Raw genomic sequence first — 21123 nt, forward strand, 5'->3', positions numbered from 1 at the left:
TCTAAGTTGTTTTGTTTTGACGCGGTGCGTCAACCTCCGCATTCTAGAGTTGTTTTGACTGCTCAGTATAGACAGTCAAAGCAGTCTCGAGTGAACACTGTATGTCCTCACGCACCTGTTGTGGTTGACAGTTCAGTTGTTGACAGTTCACAGACTGTCAAGCAGTTACATGACGTTGCCTTCTGGTCTGCTACTAATGCACCAGTGAGAGACTCACTGAGGTAACCTAGCTTTTATCGGACAAGGTTCCTGTAGATGAGAAAGTGCTGTTCTCCCTCCTACTGATATTCCCTTGAGGACTCTATCATTTGGAGAGGAGCCTTAAGCTGCTTAGCCTCCTATGGACTTTAATTAAATCATGATGATTTTTTAAGGATCTTCGTCCGGATCTTGTAACTGCTGCTCCTCGTTCGCCTAAACGTCAGAACTTACACTAGGCCTAGCTACTTCGAAGCCGTTGTTTTTAAGCTAGTGCTCTCTCGCTCTCCTAGAGAGCGTTACATTGGCTAGGCGACTGGTTTTTGCACCAGGAGGAGTTTTAGGGATACAGCCTTTGATTTCCCTTCTTTTAAACTGGCTTATAGAGCGAGAGTCTGATAGGACACGAGAGAAGTTCTCGGCTTGGGAGTTCATGCCTCTGCCCAGATAGACTTCTCAATTCTGGTAGACTCGCCCTGGCGTCTAGCCAGGAGACGCTCCAAGTTGTTTTCAGGTCAACTTCTCAACTTTTGTCGAGTCTTTGAAGTTTTGCTGTACTATTGTCACACATAACAAGGCTTTCAGGGATGGTAAATGGTTCCGCCTCAGTCGCTAACCCCGTCTGTTGCCACACCTGCTCCCGTAGACCCTAAAGGGCTTTGCTGCAAGATATGCAGTCCAAGCTTGCGTCCTTGATAGAGGACTTAAATGCGGAGAAGAACCTTCGGGCCAACAACCTTCCAACCGGTTGGTTGTGCGCCCTGTTGACGCTGAGGTAACCTACTCGCGTCTGCCAGTTGAGGTGGTTCCTCCTTCTGGCCAACAACCTTCCAACCGGTCGGTTGTGCGCCCTGTTGACGCTGAGGTAACCTACTCGCGTCTGCCAGTTGAGGTGGTTCCTCCACCGATGCGACCCAGTGTGGGTTGCCAGTCGCACGTTGACGTTAAGCGATGCTCGGAGGTGGTTGTTGACGTTCAGGACGTTCAACAACCAGCAGAGGTGACTTGTTGTGACGCAGTGCGTCAACCTCAGCAACCCGGTAGGGTGTTGACTGCACAACCCAGACAGTCTAGACAGTTTCGGGTTGACGCTGTACTTCCTCGCGCACCCATGGTTGTTGACAGTTCACAGACTGTGCAGCAGTTCCATGATATTGCGTCCGGCTCCGTCACGCATCCACCAGTGCGACCGGATTCAGCGAGTCAGACGTTGCCCACTCCGTTGCCGTTTCCTCATCAGTTTCGGATGAGGAACCCTCTGATGAGGACGTTGCTGAACAAGACGATCAGCCCCCAGCCCTGCTATCCATCCAGAAGATGCTGAAGAAGGAACGCTGCCCAGTCAGGCTGTGGATGAGTCTGGTAGGGACACTGTCATCCGTGGATCAATTTGTGTCACTAGGAAGACTACACCTCCGTCCTCTTCTATACCATCTAGCTTTTCACTGGAAAAAGGACAAGACGCTAGAAGCGGTCTCGATCCCGGTTTCCGGAAAGATAAAGTCTTGTCTGACTTGGTGAAAGGACTGTATCAACCTTAGAGAGGGTCTTCCCCTGACTGTTCAGACTCCCAACCACGTTCTCTTCTCGGACGCATCGGACGTAGGCTGGGGTGCGACATTAGACGGTCGGGAATGCTCGGGATTATGGAACTCGAGTCAAAGGACAATGCATTTCAACTGCAAGGAGCTACTGGCAGTAAGTCTGACCTGGAAAAGCTTCAGGTCTCTCCTTCAAGGCAAAGTGGTGGAGGTGAACTCGGACAACACCACGGCTTTGGCGTACATCTCCAAGCAAGGAGGGGCCTACTCTCTGACATTGTACGAGATCGCAAGGGACCTCCTCACCTGGTCAAAAGGTCTAGACATATCACTAGTAACGAGGTTCATCCAAGGCAACTTGAATGTCATGGCAGATTGTCTCAGTCGGAAGGGACAAATAATTCCAACAGAATGGACCCTCCACAAGGATGTATGCTAGAGACTTTGGGCCACCTGGGGCCAGCCAACCATAGATCTCTTCGCAACCTCGATGACCAAGAGGCTCCCAATATTTTGCTCACCAATCCCGGACCCAGCAGCAGTTCATATAGATGCCTTTCTACTAGATTGGTCACATCTAGATCTATATGCATTCCCTCCGTTCAAGATTGTCAACAAGGTACTGCAGAAGTTCGCCTCTCACGAAGGGACAAGGTTGACGCTAGTTGCTTCCCTCTGGCCCGCGAGAGAATGGTTCACCGAGGTACTTCGATGGCTAGTAGACGTTCCCAGAACACTTCCCCTAAGGGTGGACCTTCTACGTCAGCCACGCGTAAAGAAGGTACACCAAGGCCTCCACGCTCTTCGTCTGACTGCCTTCAGACTATCGAAAGACTCTCGAGAGCTAGAGGCTTTTCGAAGGAGGCAACCAGAGCGATTGCTAGAGCAAGGAGAACATCCACCCTTAGAGTCTACCAATCGAAGTGGGAAATCTTCCGAAACTGGTGCAAGTCAGTATCCGTATCCTCGACCAGTACCTCTGTAACTCAAATAGCTGACTTCCTCTTATATCTGAGGAAAGAACGATCTCTTTCAGCTCCCACTATCAAGGGTTACAGAAGCATGTTGGCATCAGTCTTCCGTCACAGAGGCTTAGATCTTTCCAACAATAAAGATCTACAGAACCTCCTTAAGTCTTTTGAGACCACGAAGGAGCGTCGTTTGGTTACACCTGGTTGGAATTTAGACGTGGTACTAAGATTCCTTATGTCAGACAGGTTCGAACCGCTACAATCAGCCTCCCTGAAAGATCTTACCTTAAAGACTCTTTTCCTGGTATGCTTAGCCACAGCTAAAAGATTCGGTGAGATTCATGCCTTCAGCAAGAACATCGGATTCTCATCCGAAACGGCTACATGTTCTACAACTTGGTTTTCTAGCCAAACACGAGCTGCCTTCTCGGCCTTGGCCAATATCGTTCGATATTCCAAACTTATCGTATGGTTGGTAATGAACTAGAAAGAGTCTTATGTCCTGTAAGAGCTCTTAAGTTCTATTTAAAAACCTTTACGAGGCCCGTCTGAAGCTTTATGGTGTTCAGTTAAGAAACCTTCTTTGCCTATGTCAAGGAATGCTTTATCCTATTTTATCAGACTGTTAATACGAGAAGCTCATTCCCATCTGAATGAGGAAGACCAAGCTTTGCTGAAGGTAAGGACACACGAAGTTAGAGCTGTCGCAACTTCCGTGGCCTTTAAACAAAATAGATCTCTGCAAAGTATAATCGACGCAACCTATTGGAAAAACAAGTCAGTGTTCGCGTCTTTTTATCTTAAGAATGTCCAGTCTCTTTACGAGAACTGCTACACTCTGGGACCATTCGTAGCAACGAGTGCAGTAGTGGGTGAGGGCTCAACCACTACAATTCCCTAATTCCATAACCTTTTTAATCTTTCTCTTGAAATGTTTTATTATTGTTTTTGGGTTGTCCGGAAGGCTAAGAAGCCTTTCGCATCCTACTTGATTTGGCGGGTGGTCAAAGTCATTTCTTGAGAAGCGCCTGGATTAGAGGTTTTGATGAGGTCCTGTTGTATGGGTTGCAACCCTTGATACTTCAGATCCTAGGGGTCGCTCAGCATCCTAAGAGGATCGCGAGGCTCCGTAAGGAAGACGTACAGTGATACCTCGGTAGTCGAACGACTCTATACTCGAACAATTCGGAGTTCGACCAAAATTTTCGAGAAATTTTTGCTGCGGTGCTCGACCAAAAATTCGGTACTCGACCAGCCGAACACGTGACGACCGCATGGGCTTTGTGATGATCGCGCCATCTCGGCCACTCTCGCTTGTTCGGGAAGCATCAGTTCTCTCGAGAGCGTCACTCAGACAACGCGCGATCAGCATTCGTTGTGATTTAGTGATTTTCAGTGCTTTTAATTGCTTTTTTAGCTTTCATAATGAGTCCCAAGAAAGTAATGAGTGTTAAGGGGAAGGAGAAGAGGAAAACAGTGCGAACAACGATCGAGTTGAAGAAGGAAATTATAGCGAAATATGAGAATGGTGTACGAGTGTCCGATTTAGCGGTAGAATACGGAATGGCGAAGTCGACCATTTCTACGTTTTTAAAGCATAAAGAAATGATTAAGAAGGCGAATGTTGCAACGGGAGTTACGGCGGTAACTAAGCAAAGGCCACAAGTGATTGAGGAGATGGAAAAGTTGCTTTTAATATTTATTAAAGAAAAACAGTTGGCCGGGGAAAGTGTTAGTGAAGCGTTCATTTGTGAAAAAGCGTTGCATATCTATGAAGAATTAGTGAAGAAAAGTCCGAGTACCAGTGAAAGTGATTCATTTACATTTAAAGCGAGCAGGGGTTGTATGCCATCGAACCGCTGCTCAAAGGTATGTTCACTACAGTACAGAAAATGGTTTAAAATTGTTTTATTTTAGTACAGTAAATGGTTTAAAATTGTTTTATAGGATTTTCTGACCAATTTCATACACATTTAGATAATTATTGTTGTTTAGGTACACGTTTTATTAATATTTTGGGCCTGTTCGAGTGCTTGGGAACGGAATAGAATATATACCATTATTTCTTATGGGGAAAAAAAATTCGGTACTCGAACAAATCGGAGGTCGAACACGGATCTCGAACGGATTATGGTCGAGTACCGAGGTATCACTGTACTTAAAAAGGCAGAGTAATTGTTCAAGTCGACTTCCTTACCAGGTACTTATTTATTTTATGTTTGTTATTTTGAATAACTGCTAAAATGAAATACAAAATACTTAGCTCATAATAATGTAAACAAGTAATGCTGGTCTCTACCCACCCCCCTGGGTGTGAATCAGCTTATATAATCACCGGCTAAGTTTAATATTGAAAAATGTTATTTTTATTAATAAAATAAATTTTTGAATATACTTACCCGGTGATTATATATTAAAGGACCCTCCCTTCCTCCCCAATAGAGACCCAGTGGACCGAGGAGAAAATTGGTTCTGTGTTTACATTGAGTACTGAGTACCTGCTAGACAGATGGCGCTGTTGATGTACACCCCCTACCTGCATAGCGATCGCTGGCGTATTTTGAACGTAGAGTTTTCTGTCGAGCAACAGAGTTGCAGCCTATATAATCACCGGGTAAGTATATTCAAAAATTTATTTTATTAATAAAAATAACATATTTCAATAAGCTGTATATTCAGGATTACAGGTGCCCGTCTGTTTAAAATCAGGAATGAAAACAAATTCTTTATACCTCTTATGAGACGTTTTATCCCGTGAATCCTCATTAAAAAGTAATCTTCCTAGGTCAAAGCAGATGACCAACAAAAGAGCATTTTGGGTTCAAAGATCACACAATATGCATGAGTAACTGGCTCATTGAAGGCTTGTTACTATGTTCCAGGATCTAAGTTTTTCCTGACAATATAAACTTACAAAGGAGAGTAAGAGAGAAGAAAATTTATGTCCACTGCACCCGTGTAGTCACCATTACCATTTCTACATCAAGGCATCAAAAGATTGAGTACGAGAGATTGTTGCTGTAATCGCAGCTTTGGATGCTAGTACGATTCCAAATACAGCTCTGGTCCTGAAAGCTGGAGCTAAGGTCATTGAAACTTCAAATGTAAGAATGTTGGAGGGACTGGTTATGGATCCAAGACCTAATATAGTTCTGGAAGATGGGGGCTCCTGTTGATTTTGAGACCCTAAAAATACCACATCATGAAGGGAAGGTCTCTGATTGCACCTTTGATCATGAAAGTTGAAGCATTTCTGACCATTAGAAAGCTCTGAAATCTGATTTGGTAATCAAATTAGCACGGTTCAAGATATCTAGAGCAGCTTTACTTGTTACACTGTCCACCAGGATGGTTTTGATTGTGGTTCAGTTTGCTAGAATAGTTCAGGCCATGGCCTTGAATACTGTCTATAGGTCTACCCTGAAAGGGGAAATTTGGGGATGTGAAGCACTCATTCAAAATGCACCCAGTGGCTCTGAGCCTATTATCGAAGTTGGCTCCAATATCTGTACCTCTGTTCCAATCGCAACTAGAGCGAATTCTTTAGAGAGAGAGAGCAAACAAATACTCCTTACTCATACTAATTCAGGAAGAGAAACACTAAATTGAATTACAAAATATTTGCAGTTACTTTACTAATGGTGCAATGTCTACAATAAAGCCTTAAAACTACTCCAGACAGAACCCATTGATACTGATTAAATTGCTTTCTATACACCTCTACCTTTCTCAATCCATTACAGTTCTACCTCTTAATTTTTTAGATGTTTCTGCAGCCTTCACTGATACTTAGATGAAACACAAAAAAATGTAAAAGAAGAGGAATAACAAAAATGGAAGAAAACCATCTATCTTGCATAACAATTTCCCATAAATTATACAATTAAAATAAATTTCATAGTGTTAAAAATTTTTACCTTTATTCACAAATACAGTAAAATCCAATATAGTAAGTCCTATGAAGAAAAGAAAGCTACATTTCAATAGTGGGTTCTTAAGTTGAAAGTTTGCAAAGTCCAACATAATTAGTCTAGGCATCTTCCTCAAAACCACCACCCGCTTACCCAAACTCACTAGTAAACTAGCTTACATATGCATCAGGAATTCTTATAGAGTTACCACCACACAACCAAACTTTAAACTACTAATAACTTTGTATTCTATTGTTGATCCACTGCTCATATGTTCTAATATTTGACAGTTCTTAAATAAGAGATCAAGTGTACTAGAATTTGATCCAGAGTAAGAAAGAGTTGGAAAACACGCAAAAATTAATTATCAGCAATTGACAAGGCCTTCCAGAGACAACCCATTGTCACTCACACTTGCAGTTCCAATAATACTGAGGCCTTCCAAATATTATTCAGCAGTTTCAAAAAAAAAAAAAAACTTTTAATGATAATTAGCCAAAAATGAAATCCTTGAACAGTAGAAGCAACAGCCAAAAACTAAGATTTCATTGAAGAAAGCTTTTAAAGAGGGGCCACCTGCTAATAGGAACAGAAAGGACTAGAAGAAAAATTAATTCTAAAGACCTAAGTAAAATCTAATATTTTGCATTAAAATAAGTAAGAAATATAAAACACCATTACCACAACACAACCTGTATGATCACCAATATGACTGAACCTTACCAGCATGTATAAATTTACATAATGTAATAAATGACAACAGACCTAGAATTTTTGCATAACCATATATAGTTCCTAATCTCTTCAAAGGAAAACTTATAAACCAACAAAAGAGTAATAACATACTGTACAGTATAGATTGTTTCATAAGCTGTTTTGAAATAGGAGAATTACAATGAAAAACAATCTTTTAACAATTAACAATATATCTAAACTGTTAACTAACTACTTGAATTGGCAGTTGAATAACTCCCATATTAGCACTAAAAGGGTTTTTGTATCTGCATAACCTTGAGAACCCGCAGAATGAAAGAAAAAACAAATACTATAAAGGTAATCTTCAGAAAGGAAACACAGGCACTTGAATAGGAATATCTTTAAAATATTCACAAACTTAAAAGTGTCTCCTTGAATCTGAGAAGGCTATAAAAAACAGCTTATTTGACGGCCTATAGGACGTACTTTTGTCCCAAAATATTTGCTAAAAAAAATTGCCCTGCATCTTATACATCGTAGGTAAAATTTGAGGCCTACCGTAGGCTTGGGCTAATCTAACCCGGCTTATACTAGGTACTTTTACCTGCACTAAACTCCATGCATCCTTATTTTATTTTCATTGCTAGTATTATTGTATTATTACCGGTGCTTTAAAAATTAATTTGTTAAAATCAAAGCAATTTATATTGAAATGCTGCAACTTTCATTTATAAACATCCGCTGACAATACATAAACACCAAGTTATGGTTGCGTTCTCAGGAATCTTTTAACCTTCTCTTTCCTTAGCCTTCAATAATTTTAATGGTAACGTTAATAACGGTAATAATGAAATTTAGATTACCATATTTATTTTTTATCAAAAAATCCCTGTGAATCCAATTATCCTCACTCTTTCTTCAATCAAACACCATCTTCTCTGTCACATCATACTGTTATTGGCGGTACTTTGTTACTGTTGACTAAACATAAATAAAATAGCCTTTCTGTTATGCGACATGTAGAAATTTTCAGGGATATGGCAAGTAAAATATTTGTAATAACATCTTTACAAACAGCTCTTAATATTATTAGTTATCGCTTGAATGTGTAAATGAGTTTGTTTGTTCATTATGATTGGTGATGAACCGTAGACATCGTTTTCTGTTCAAGGCAGGGTTTATTAAGAAAAAATTGATGTAGAATCACTATTTCAATTATTTTGAATTACTAAGGATAAAATAAGTAAAAAAAAATTAATAACATTAATATTTTATAACCAATACTTGGTAAGATATCTGTTGCTGCAAAAGCTAACTTATACACAAATGTGTAAATGCGTGCGTTTGTTCGTTATGATCAGTGATGAAACGTAAATAAAGCAATGGTTTCAGTTTTATTTTGCGCGTTTAGCAAAAAACTGATAAAAAATAGTTTTTATCTAATCTATTTTGGATTTTTAAATATACAACAAAAGCTAGCCTATGCTCTAATGGACGTTTTATGCACGGAAATATACGATATGTTTCTGCTTATGCAATATACATCTAGACTATTTTCAACAATATATGCTTAAATAGACTAAAACTGTTTTCCTGAATCTGACCTGCTGAAATGAGGGTGTGTCTTATATGCCTGTGTATCTTATAGGCTATCAAATAAGGTACATACAATCTCCTTTCCTTGCTGATCCTATGACTGTCGAGAGTTTCCTTGGAAAACTTAGTGATCTGTAAACCTGTTTGCAATTGAAACATCTAGAACTGGCTTTAAACACCTGTTGCCATTGGGATTTAGAATCAATCTTCAATCACATTCTCCTCTGGAAATTTTGCAATCTCTACTCACAAAAGATGGGCCTTTGTTTAGATACCTCAAAAAAGGCACTGATTCCTTGGACAAAAGAGGATATAAATTTGATAGCAATCTCTAATCACACAGAGAATCCACAGTTTGAGTTGAATGCTTTCACTAACCTAATAAAAATGAGAAACCCTTCCACCTATAAGGACCTGTCAGAAAGGATCATCATAGCATTCTCCTACAAGATCAAGTCCTGTTGGCACTTCAGCCAGACCTCATGTTAAGAGTGAAATTCAGATCTATCACTGTTTTGTTAGGATTCCTCTGTAAGTACTTTGTAAAATTCTTGAAAACTAGAGGCTATACAAGAATAGGAATAAAATGAGGGTTTAAGAGAAGTAAACCTGAAAGCAACATTCATGTTATGGAGGCAGCTTGTGCTAAAACATTATCTTATTTTGCTCTAATGTGGGACCCAGTATCAGGGAATTAATAAAACTGTTCTGCACCTCCAACATTGTTCCATCTAAAGAAGGAAATGGGTACATGTTTATAATTCAAAATAACCTCTATTGTAGAATCTGCAAGGGAAAATTTCAAGAATAAAGTACTCCTAACTATATTACCAACACACAGCATCCTATTAGTCACCAAACTTGAAAAAACAGGATTCAAAACTTCCTCTTGTTCAGAAGAATAATGGCTTTAAGAGAATTAACTTGACTTGGGACAATGGCAAGGTTAAACAACATATTTGTTTCATAAGTCACAGAAAGCTTTTGCCAGAAAAAAGGTCTCAACAATAACCAGGAACACAGATTTATAGATTATCTTTCTACTGGAAATAATATTCAAATGGCAATCAATATATTGTAAAACTTTGAGGTATAAGTTTTGCTTTATCAGCATATTTACATATTTCAACATTTATACTGTCTTCATATAATTTACGGAATAAAAACTCAATAAATATAAATAATCTTCACTGCTAACCATATTACCGATACTTCTACAAAGAAAAGAATTGCATAGCTTTGTAAAGAAGTCTGGATTATTTCATTGACAGATATTGCAGCAAAATTTAGACCAGTCCGTTTAAATTATATATAAGGGATTTTGACGAAGGAAAAATCTATTTCTGGGGAGAGACCTGTGACGCCCGGTGAAAAGGGTCCTTCTTTACACTTTTCTAATATAAATTATTATTATTATTATTACTATCCAAGCTACAACCCTAGTTGGAAAAGCAAGATGCTATAAGCCCAGGGGCTCCAACAGGGAAAAATAGCCCAGTGAGGAAAGGAAATAAGGAAATAAATAAATGAAGAGAACAAATTAACAATATATCATTCTAAAATAAGTAACAACGTCAAAACAGACAGACATGTCATATATAAACTATTAACAACATCAAAAACAATTATGTCACAAATAAACTATAAAAAGACTCATGTCCGCCTGGTCAACAAAAAAGCATTTGCTCCAACTTTGAACTTTTGAAGTTCTACTGATTCAACCACCCGATTAGGAAGATCATTCCACACCTTGGAAACAGCTGGAATAAAACTTCTAGAGTACTGCGTAGTATTGGGCCTCATGATGGAGAAGGCCTGGCTATTAGAATTAACTGCCTGCCTAGTATTACGAACAAGATAGAATTGTCCAGGGAGATCTGAATGTAAAGGATGGTCAGAGTTATGAAAAATCTTATGCAACATGCATAATGAACTAATTGAACGACGGTGCCAGAGATTAATATCTAGATCAGGAATAAGAAATTTAATAGACCGTAAGTTTCTGTCCAACAAATTAAGATGCGAATCAGCAGCTGAACACCAGACAGGAGAACAATACTCAAAACAAGGTAGAATGAAAGAATTAAAACACTTCTTCAGAATTGATTGATCACTGAAAATCTTGAAAGACTTTCTCAATAAGCCTATTTTTTGTGCAATTGAAGAAAACACAGACCTTATATGTTTCTCATAAGTAAATTTACTGTCGAGAATCAAACCTAAAATTTTGAAAGAGTCATACATATTTAAAGAAACATTATCAATACTGAGATCCGGATGTTGAGGAGCCACCGTCCTTGACCTACTTACAATCATACTTTGAGTTTTGTTAGGATTCAACTTCATACCCCATAATTTGCACCATGCACTAATTCTAGCTAAATCTCTATTAAGGGATTCACCAACCCTAGATCTACATTCAGGGGATGGAATTGATGCAAAGAGAGTAGCATCATCTGCATATGCAACAAGCTTGTTTTCTAGGCCAAACCACATGTCATATGTATATAGTATGAAAAGTAATGGGCCAAGAACACTACCCTGTGGAACACCAGATATCACATTCCTATAATCACTATGGTGCCCATCAACAACAACTCTTTGAGATCTATTACTTAAAAAATCAATAATAATGCTAAGAAACGACCCACCCACTCCCAACCATTTCAGTTTGAAAACAAGGGCCTCATGATTAACACGGTCAAAGGCAGCAATAAAATCAAGGCCAATCATACGAACTTCCCGACCACAATCAAGGGATTTCTGTACAGCATTGGAGATTGTAAGAAGGGCATCACATGCTCCAAGGCCTTTATGAAAACCAAATTGCAAACTAGGGAGTAGATGATTACCTTCAGCAAACCTATTAAGACGTTTTGCCAGAAGACGTTCAAAAACTTTAGATAATATGGGAGTTATGGAAATTGGGTGGTAATCAGTGGGACTTGAGCTACCACAAACACATTTACATAGAGGAGTAACATTACCAATTCTCCAACTAGTGCTAAAAGCTCCTCTTCTTGCTAACTTGCGCAAAATAACAGATAACTTTGGAGCTAAGAAATCTGCTGTCTTTATAAAAAACAAAGGAAAAATACCATTTGGGTCTACACCTCCAGAAGCATCAAGGTCCACCAACAGAGCTTTAATCTCACGAGATCGAAAAGCTAAACTAGTTAGTTTAACCTCAGGAAAACAGGAATGAGGAAGTTCAAGTTTTTCATTACTCTGTTTTACTGTCAAAAACATCAGCCAAAAGGGAGGCCTTTTACTTTGGACAGTGAGTGACTGAGCCATCTGGTTTAAGTAAAGGAGGAACTGTTGCATCTACACCAAAGAGTGCAGATTTAAGGGTAGACCACCATTTATGTTCCTGAGTTGTACCAGAAAGTGTTTCTTTTATGGTTAAATTGTACTCCTTTTCAGTTGAGGCATAAACTCTCTGAGCAAAAGCTCGAAGCTGAGTATAGTTGTTCCAGGTCAAATCTGATCTGTTACCCTTCCAAAGATGATAGGCCTCCTGTTTCTCCAAATAAGCACGTCTACAATCATCATTGAACCACGGTTTGTCCTTCACTCGGTACCTTAGCACACGAGAAGGGATACGCCTATCAATTATGTTGACTAGATTCTCATTCAAAGGGACAACAGGATCTACACTATTATATAATTGTGACCAATTCAAGCACAAAAGATCATGTAAAATCCCATTCCAGTCTGCTTGGGATTTCATATAAATTTTACAAGAATATGATATATCAGGGACAGGCTGCTCAGTCTTCACTAATAATGAAATCAAGGCATGATCAGATGTCCCGACTGGAGAACCAACCTTACTAGTTATAACGCCAGGGGAGTCAGTGTATATGAGGTCCAAGCAATTACCAGACCTGTGAGTAGCTTCATTTATGATTTGCTCACAGCCTGATTCAGAGGCGAAGTCTAAAGCTCTTAAGCCATGGTGGTCGGTAGGAGAGATAGAACTTAACCACTCCCTATGGTGAGCATTAAAATCACCAACAAAGACAAAAGAAGCCTTTCTATCATCTTCTTGTATCTTAGCCATAATGGTAAGAAGACAATCGAAGATAGAATCATCTATGTCTGGATTCCAGTAAATCGAACACAAATAAAAGTTGTTATGCCTGCCACAAACTTTTATTACCTGAATCTCATGACATCCACATTGATAACAGGACTTATGAGAAGCAGGGTACTCAGTCCTAATATACACCGCCATTCCCCTGGCCCTAGGGATGGCATCACGTTTCAACATTATTGGCTTCTTCAAACCAGTTATAAGGAGCTCAGATGAGTGCCTCATATTAGAAACCAAAGTTTCTTAGCACAAAAGAATATCATACTGTCTGGACGCAACTGTAAGGTCTTGGATATTTGCATGAAGACCACGAATATTGCAATACAAAAGACGACATTGACGAAATCTAGGACGTACTGGTCCCGGATTTCGCTCAATGTCTCCAGACAGCATGAGAATTAATAGAAATAAAAAAAAAGACACATCATACTTAAAAACTAGATTAACAAGAATTATAACAAAAACAATACGTACAGAATTATAAACAAAGTGATTGATGATACCCATAGACTATAGTAAAAAGTTGGAAAAAATGGTCAACATGGAGGAGCCGATACACCATGCAAGGCTAAATACCCTCCAGGATAGCCACTTCAACTGAAGGGAGGACAGTAAGGATGGTTTTGAGAAGAAAAATAATCAGAAAAAGGAAAAGACAACCTCTTGATAAACCACCAGGCATCCGCGGCCCTTCTATTAAGCCTGCCCAACACCCCATTTCAAAAAAACAAGAGGAAGAAAAAAAAAAAGAAAAAAAAATAAGATAGAATAGTGTGCCTGAGTGTACCCTCAAGCAAGAGAACTCCAACCCAAGACAGTGGAAGACCATGGTACAGAGGCTATGGCACTGCCCAAGACTAGAGAACAGTGGTTTAATTTTGGAGTGTCCTTCTCCTAGAAGAGCTGCTTACCACAGCTAAAGAGTCTCTTCTACTTACCAAGAGGAAAGTACACTGAACCAATTGCAGTACAGTAATTAACCCCTTGGGTGAAGAAGTGTTAAGTATCTCATTGTTGTCAGGTGTATGAGGAAAGACGAGAATATGTAAAGAATAGGCCAAACTATTCTGTGTAAGTGTAGGCAAAGAAAAAATAAGCCGTGACCAGAGAGAGGGATCCAATGCATTACTGTCTGGCCAGTCAAAGGATCCAATACCTCTCTAGTGGCAGTATACTAGAGAAAGATAAAAGCATGGAATGCAGAGGTTACTACCCTCGCGCGATCACCTTGTGGGTGTCGTGTATACAACAAGGGCGTGTGAAAACCACTATTCACAGGCTGTCTTCCATTTAGATAATCCCTTCATCAAAGGGGAGGGCCGTGACAGGCCCTAGAGAACACAGTTGGACTACCCCACCGACACCTACTACTCGCGCCCTCCAGGTCATCCTTCTGCAAGAACATATGGCTTGGCAAGGAAAGGGAGGGTCCGTACAAAAATAACCGGGAAGGGTTTCACCGGGCGTCACAGGTCTCTCCCCAGAAATAGATTTTTCCTTCGTCAAAATCCCTTTTTTGGGTCGACCTGTGACGGGCGGTGAAAATGTACCAGAGAATGCCTTCCAAGCCCAATAAAGTAATAACATAATGAGGAGAATACAATCACCATGTACGACAATAATATAATATAATAATGTAAGAAACGTCCAATTACCAACTAGCCAAATGACATAGGGAACGTAAGGCTAAATAACTAAGACAAGGAATCAACTGAGTGTCGAATCGCAAAAGGCATCAAACCTTACATGTCTAAGCATATCTAAACATTAAAGGAACGGTAACTACAATAACAGTTAAACCATAGGAATTAAACATGGCAAATATCATAGGGCTAACGAACTATCCAGGAGAGTGACGATGTGGTGTGAGTGGCGGGTAGGAGGGAGAAGAGAAGAGATGGAAGAAAGGAAGAAGTAGAGATTAATGGGGAGGGATAAGGTTCCCCGCTGCCATCGTCGGGTATTTAAGGGCCTGTAAGATCTTTAGATAGTGGCGTTTGACAACCATAGGGGATTTCCAACCCGTATATTTTTTAAAATTCATCAAAGTCCCTGTTCTGGAAGTAATTGATGGAGGTATCTACTGTCCGTATATCATGAGCCTGGGGAAATGATTCCGGATTAGAATGTTTAAAGAAGTAGAGGATTTGTTGCCTGATACCATGAATGGAAATAGTACCTCCTTGCTCCCCAATAAACAAGGGGTTATACAGTACATCTTATGCATTAAGATGTTCAAAGGTATAAACAGCATGTGTCTGGACAAATGCACTTAAAGCATAATCCAATGAGGAAGGTCAGGTGATTTAGGGACTAATTATAAGTCAGGGTTGTGAAGAAACCACTGAACAGTCATAGGGTACTTTATATCTTATTACAATGATAAACCACACAAAGTTCTTAACAAGATAGGATAGAATTAATCTTTTGATATAAACTTCTCTTCCCCAAATGCAACTGGTATCAATTCTTACTTACCAGGTAAGAAGTTGCAACTAAGTTGGCAGATGATGGCAGCCTCATTTGGATTAATATAAAATTATCATAATCTCTCCAATCAAACTGGTGGACTTCTGAATAAATAGAGAAAATTAAAGAATTAGTCATAGTAAGCGTAACAAACACTGAAATAATATGTACAATACCTAGTTCATTCACGACATATTTATCTCCAAGGCCTGGATCACCCCCTTGGAACCAATTGTTTAAAAAAAAAAAAAAATTTAGAGTTTTTCATGAATTTATATTCTATAACTTTCGAAGCATACAGCCCAAAGTGTTAATCATACATACATACACCAAGGCACTTCCCCCAATTTTGGGTAGAGTTAATAAAGCACAATTAGGTTTTAAAATTCATTATTTCTTAGAATGTAATGATTTATGCTTAAACTAAACTGGATTTCAATTTCATGGGAATCGTGAGTGGCGCTGAAATGAAAAATGCCTTATACTCTTAAAGACCGGTGTATAAGACGACTACAACAATAATAGTCAGATATTTTCATTTCCTTTATTTTTTTTTTTTTGTACTATTAACATTTACTGTAAATGTACATATATGATTTTATACATCTTTAATCTTATTTATTGTACAGTACCATGATTTATGGGCTTTTAATGCTTTTAAAGTGATATTAATAACGGTGGCCGACCGACGTAAAGTCGAACAATATGACAACATGACAAATTCGGAGATAATTTGTATTTTTCCCAACCATACAAACCTTAGCTATTTACATTGGGTATTACTTTCGGCGTAGCTGAAATGGCGAGCAATTAGACTTTAACGAGGGTTAAGTACCCCCTCGCTAGTTAGTAAGGGGGTAGGGAAGGGGTAGCTAGCTACCCCTCCCCCCTCACACACCGGTGAACTGGTTCACTTCGCTTAGAGGTAGGACTTCACGGGGGACAGGGCTGGTGGGCAAGTACAGTGGAACCTCTACATACGAATTTAATCCGTTCCAGAACCAACTTCGGATGTAGAAATTGTTCGGATGTCGAAACGAATTTTCCCATAAGAATACATTGAAATAGGATTAATCCGTGGTTGAGCCCAAAAACCTATGATAACTTCTTAATAAACTACTACACATAATTTTCCCATGAGAATAATGAACACTAAATTAGATAATAGACATGTAAATAAGAAGAATAGACATGTAAATAAGAAGAATTAGCAAAAAAATGATAAATAAGAAACGGGTTTTTAGCATCACTTTACCTTAGAAACTCCAGCGCAGGTGTTGTTCGTCTTTGCTACGCAGAGAGGAGAGAGGAGACGGACGGACGGCGAGGAGGTAGAGAGGTTAACTACGATAAACGTAACACTACCGTAACTTATTCTAACTTACACTAAGTGAACTTTAACATAACTTAGCTTATTTTTTTATTTTTATATTTTATATTTTTTTTTTACATTTTCTTTTTTTCTCTTTGATGATTACGTAATTTTAATCACTATCACTTACATTTAAAATTGACTGAATTTCTTTTGCTTCACTCTTTTCCTTTTCTGTGTTTCACTTTCTTCCGCTTCACTCTTTGCCGTTTTCTTCGGTTCACTTACATCCTCTTCATCGCGAGTTCGCTTCGCAGTTTTTTTTAAAGAAAGCCTCGATAGATAATTGCTTGGTACGGCTTTTCAGAATGTTTCGAAAGTGAGTTAGGCAAACATCATCGAATTGAGAAACTACACGACAAACCTGCAATTTCTTTGGATGGTATTTGTCGATGAAGTCGACCACGTCTTGATATTTTCCTAACACCTCTTTTATTTGCGCTGAACCTAACACATGTTCTACCTCCTCGCTCTCTTCCTCGTCATCGCTTATGTGCTCCGACATAGCATGGAGTTCCTTGAGCTCATCCGTCGTCAGTTCGTCGTGATGTTCGGCGACGAGTTCCGTAACGTCATCTGCGTCTACCTCCAGACCCATGGACTTGCCAAGGGAGACGATTTCCTCTACGGCTTCCGCTGCACCGACCACGGGATCAGGTTCGGGGTCAAAACCCTCGAAATCTCGGGGAGATTGATTGATTGATTGATTGAAAGTTTTCTGGCATCCTGACATCTAAGGTCATTGACGCCGATACCATTTACTGTATATGAAAATTAAAAGACAATTCAATTAAAACCATAAAAATTAAGAAGTCATTACAATAGTTAAATAGTTTTCAGAAGACCTGCTTCTGAAATAAATCTAAAAATTCCGCTAGCATAGTAAGACACATCATGTCCAAGAATCTTGGCAAGGATAAACCTGCCATCCTCACCTCGAGCCTCAAACAGATATCTATTTCTTAAGTTAGTAAAATTAGGGCATTCAGTCAACAAATGCCTCACTGTTAAAGGTACTAAGCAGTCCTCGCAATACGGTTGGTGTTGGCCCTTCAGCAGAAACTCGTGTGTCAACCGTGTGTGACCAATACGGAGACGACAAAGAGTCTTCTCCCATTTTCGGGGAATCATGTTATACCTCCAAGGTGATATGATATTTGTTACTTCCCTCATTTTATTGCCATCTTGACTGTCCCAGTGCTGTTGCCATTTATCACAAACCAATTTCTTGATGTAAGGTAGGAGATCGTTACATGGAATGGGATACCTCCTTGGTAGCAACTCGGATGCCGCATTCTTCGCCAGTAAATCTGCCTTCTCATTCCCAGACACACCTACATGTGCTGGAACCCAACAAAATCGAACAGCTTCTTCCATGCAGAATTGAGGGTCCGTCGAGTTAATCCCACCCAAGCCTGATCTATGATCTTCAAGCAGTGCACGATGTTGAAGTGGCCCCTCCAAAATTCACGCAAAGTTAAGTTGGTGCTTTGCGTGACATTAAAGCACTGCTTGAATAAGTGCTTGGTGTACAGCTTCTTAAAATTAGAGATGACTTGCTGGTCCATGGGCTGGAGGATAGAGGTGGTATTTGGTGGAAGATGCAGCACCTTTATGAACTTGAATTCATCGAAGATATCATCTTCAAGTCCGGGGGGGTGAGCGGGTGCATTGTCAAGGCATAGCAGGCACTTTAAAAGGCAATTTCTGCTCATGAAGATACTTCTTCACAGAAGGACCGAAAACTTGGTTTACCCATTGCACAAAGAATTGCCTAGTGACCCAGGCCTTCGAGTTGGATCGCCAGAAAACATGAAGCTGATCCTTATCGACGTTGTGTGTTTTAAAGGCCCTAGGGTTCTCCGAATGGTAAACAAGCAAGGGCTTGACTTTGAAGTCCCCGCTAGCGTTGGCACATAGAGCAAGAGTCAACCGATCCTTCATTGGCTTATGCCCAGGCAATTTCTTCTCTTCGGCAGTGATGTAGGTTCGACTCGGCATCTTCTTCCAAAACAGCCCGGTTTCATCACAATTGAACACCTGCTGCTCTACGTAGCCTTCTTCCTGCACGATCTTTTCGAAGTTCTTAACAAAGTCAGCATCAGCCTTTGTGTCCGCACTAGCAGCCTCTCCGTGGCGAACAACTGAATGAATCCCGGACCGTTTCTTAACCCTGGATAGGTACGGTCCTCGGACACCCCTTTAAGGGTATACTCGGACGCGAACGACCCCGACGGCAAAAAAAATTCTTGAAAAATCAGTTTTTGCAGTAACCTCCTTTTTTCTTTTGCCAAAAAAAACTTCAATGAATGCTTAAAACAACTGTAAAGATAAATACTACTCATCTGCAGAAAAACTATTTATTATAAATATTTTAAAAAATTAAGTAGAAAAAAAAAAGACCTGACGTAAAAATTCATAAAAAAAAAGTTTATACATATATACACAAATCCTTTTAGGAATTGATTCTTGAATGTTTAGGACACATCTTGATGTATTTTGGATGAAGTCAGACCCATGGAGGTGAAGGTCTGAAATGAGAAAAAAAGGGTAACTTTTTTTGGCCAAAAAAATTTGTCCAAATTTCATGAATTTTTTTGGGTACCCAAATGAAATAGGAAGTGGCTAATTTTTTTAGGGAATAAACATATGTTATCCTAATATAGAAATATGTAAAAAAATCTTCATTATTTTGTAAATTACATTTATATCAGGGGCCATATCTAAAGGTAATTTTTTGAGTACTTAGAAATTTCGTAAAAAAATACATATATTTAATATATAATATGATATTTATGCAGGTAAAAATATACCAAAATATCACAAATTCTATAGGGAACAAGAATATATATAGATAGGGCAGCTTACGCTTCGGATATGTCCACAAAATGGCCGCCAACCACACTGACTCAGACTCCCTAATCTGCCACTTGAAATGTAGGAAGGGTATGTCAATTTCAAGGTGTTATTTACTAATCTAATTATTATTGGATATGCATAAAAATTGTATGGTGGGTTGCTGGATAATTGTCGATTATTTTACGACTATAAAATTAAAATTCTGACCCAAAAAAATTTTTTTGAAGGGAAATAAAATCGAAAAAAAAAAATGTAAAACAATATTTTAGCTAAAAAAATTTGATGATATTCAATCAAAAAAAAAGTAAACAAAATTTTCCGACAAATAAACATCTAGAGGAATCATTACTCTGTGATAGTTCCTTAGTACGTAGTAATTTTGAAAGAATTGGGAAAAAACGAAAAAATGGCAATCACCGGAAAATCGAACACATACCTATATATACGCCATATCTGGCTAAAAAAAAGATAGGCATGGGTAGTCAGATCATCTAGAAACACTTTCCAACACTATAAAAATATAAGTTTTGCGACACTACTTGCCAATTCCTTACGGTAACATGACTAAGCAAAAAAATGCAAAACAAATAAAAAGGGGCACTCGCGGAAAAATGGCTAACATTCTAATATACGGCATTTCAGAAAAAAAAAATTCAGCCACGTGCTGGCAAACCATCAAGGCACATTTTCCGACAAATAAACATCTAAATGAATAATTACTCTGTGATAGTTCCTTAGTACGTAGTAATTTTGAAAGAAATGGGAAAAAACGAAAAAATGGCAATCACAGGAAAATCGAACACATACCTATATATACGCCATATCTGGCTAAAAAAAGAAGATAGGCATGGGTAGCCAGATCATCTAGAAACACTTTCCAACACTATAAAATTATAAGTTTTGCGACACTACTTGCCAATTCCTTACGGTAACATGACTAAGCAAAAAAATGCAAAACAAATAAAAAGGGGCACTCGTGGAAAAATGGCCATTCTAATATACGGCATTTCAGAAAAAAAAAATTTCAGCCACGTGCTAGGCAAACCATCAAGGCATATTTTCCGACAAATAAACATATAAATGAAATATTACTCTGTGATAGTTCCTTAGTACGTAGTAATTTTGAAAGAAATGGGAAAAAAACGAAAAAATGGCAATCACAGGAAAATCGAACACATACTTATATATACGCCATATCTGGCTAAAAAAAAAATAGGCATGGGTAGCCAGATCATCTAGAAACACTTTCCAACACTATAAAAATATAAGTTTTGCGACACTACTTGCCAATTCCTTACGGTAACATGACTAAGCAAAAAAATGCAAAACAAATAAAAAGGGGCACTCGCGGAAAAATGCCCAACATTCTAATATACGGCATCTCAGATAAAAAAAAAGACATGCACGTGTT

The 21123-nt window shown here is 38.9% G+C and overlaps 2 protein-coding genes across 4 annotated transcripts in view; both read right to left on the reverse strand.

The window, feature by feature from the left end:
• The window catches only part of LOC137629104 (uncharacterized), a 261346-nt gene that overhangs the window by 152113 nt on the left and 88110 nt on the right, over window positions 1–21123 (reverse strand). The gene's annotated exons all lie outside the window — the stretch shown is intronic.
• LOC137629103 (uncharacterized) overlaps window positions 1–21123 on the reverse strand; it is a 50184-nt gene that overhangs the window by 8953 nt on the left and 20108 nt on the right. Inside the window, exon 4 of the mRNA XM_068360373.1 lies at window positions 15491–15585. Coding sequence (XP_068216474.1) covers window positions 15491–15585 — 95 coding nt within the window. The remainder of the gene's footprint in view (window positions 1–15490; window positions 15586–21123) is intronic.

The sequence above is a fragment of the Palaemon carinicauda genome, chromosome 37 (genome assembly GCF_036898095.1).
Source record: "Palaemon carinicauda isolate YSFRI2023 chromosome 37, ASM3689809v2, whole genome shotgun sequence".
NCBI classification, from domain to species: domain Eukaryota; kingdom Metazoa; phylum Arthropoda; class Malacostraca; order Decapoda; family Palaemonidae; genus Palaemon; species Palaemon carinicauda.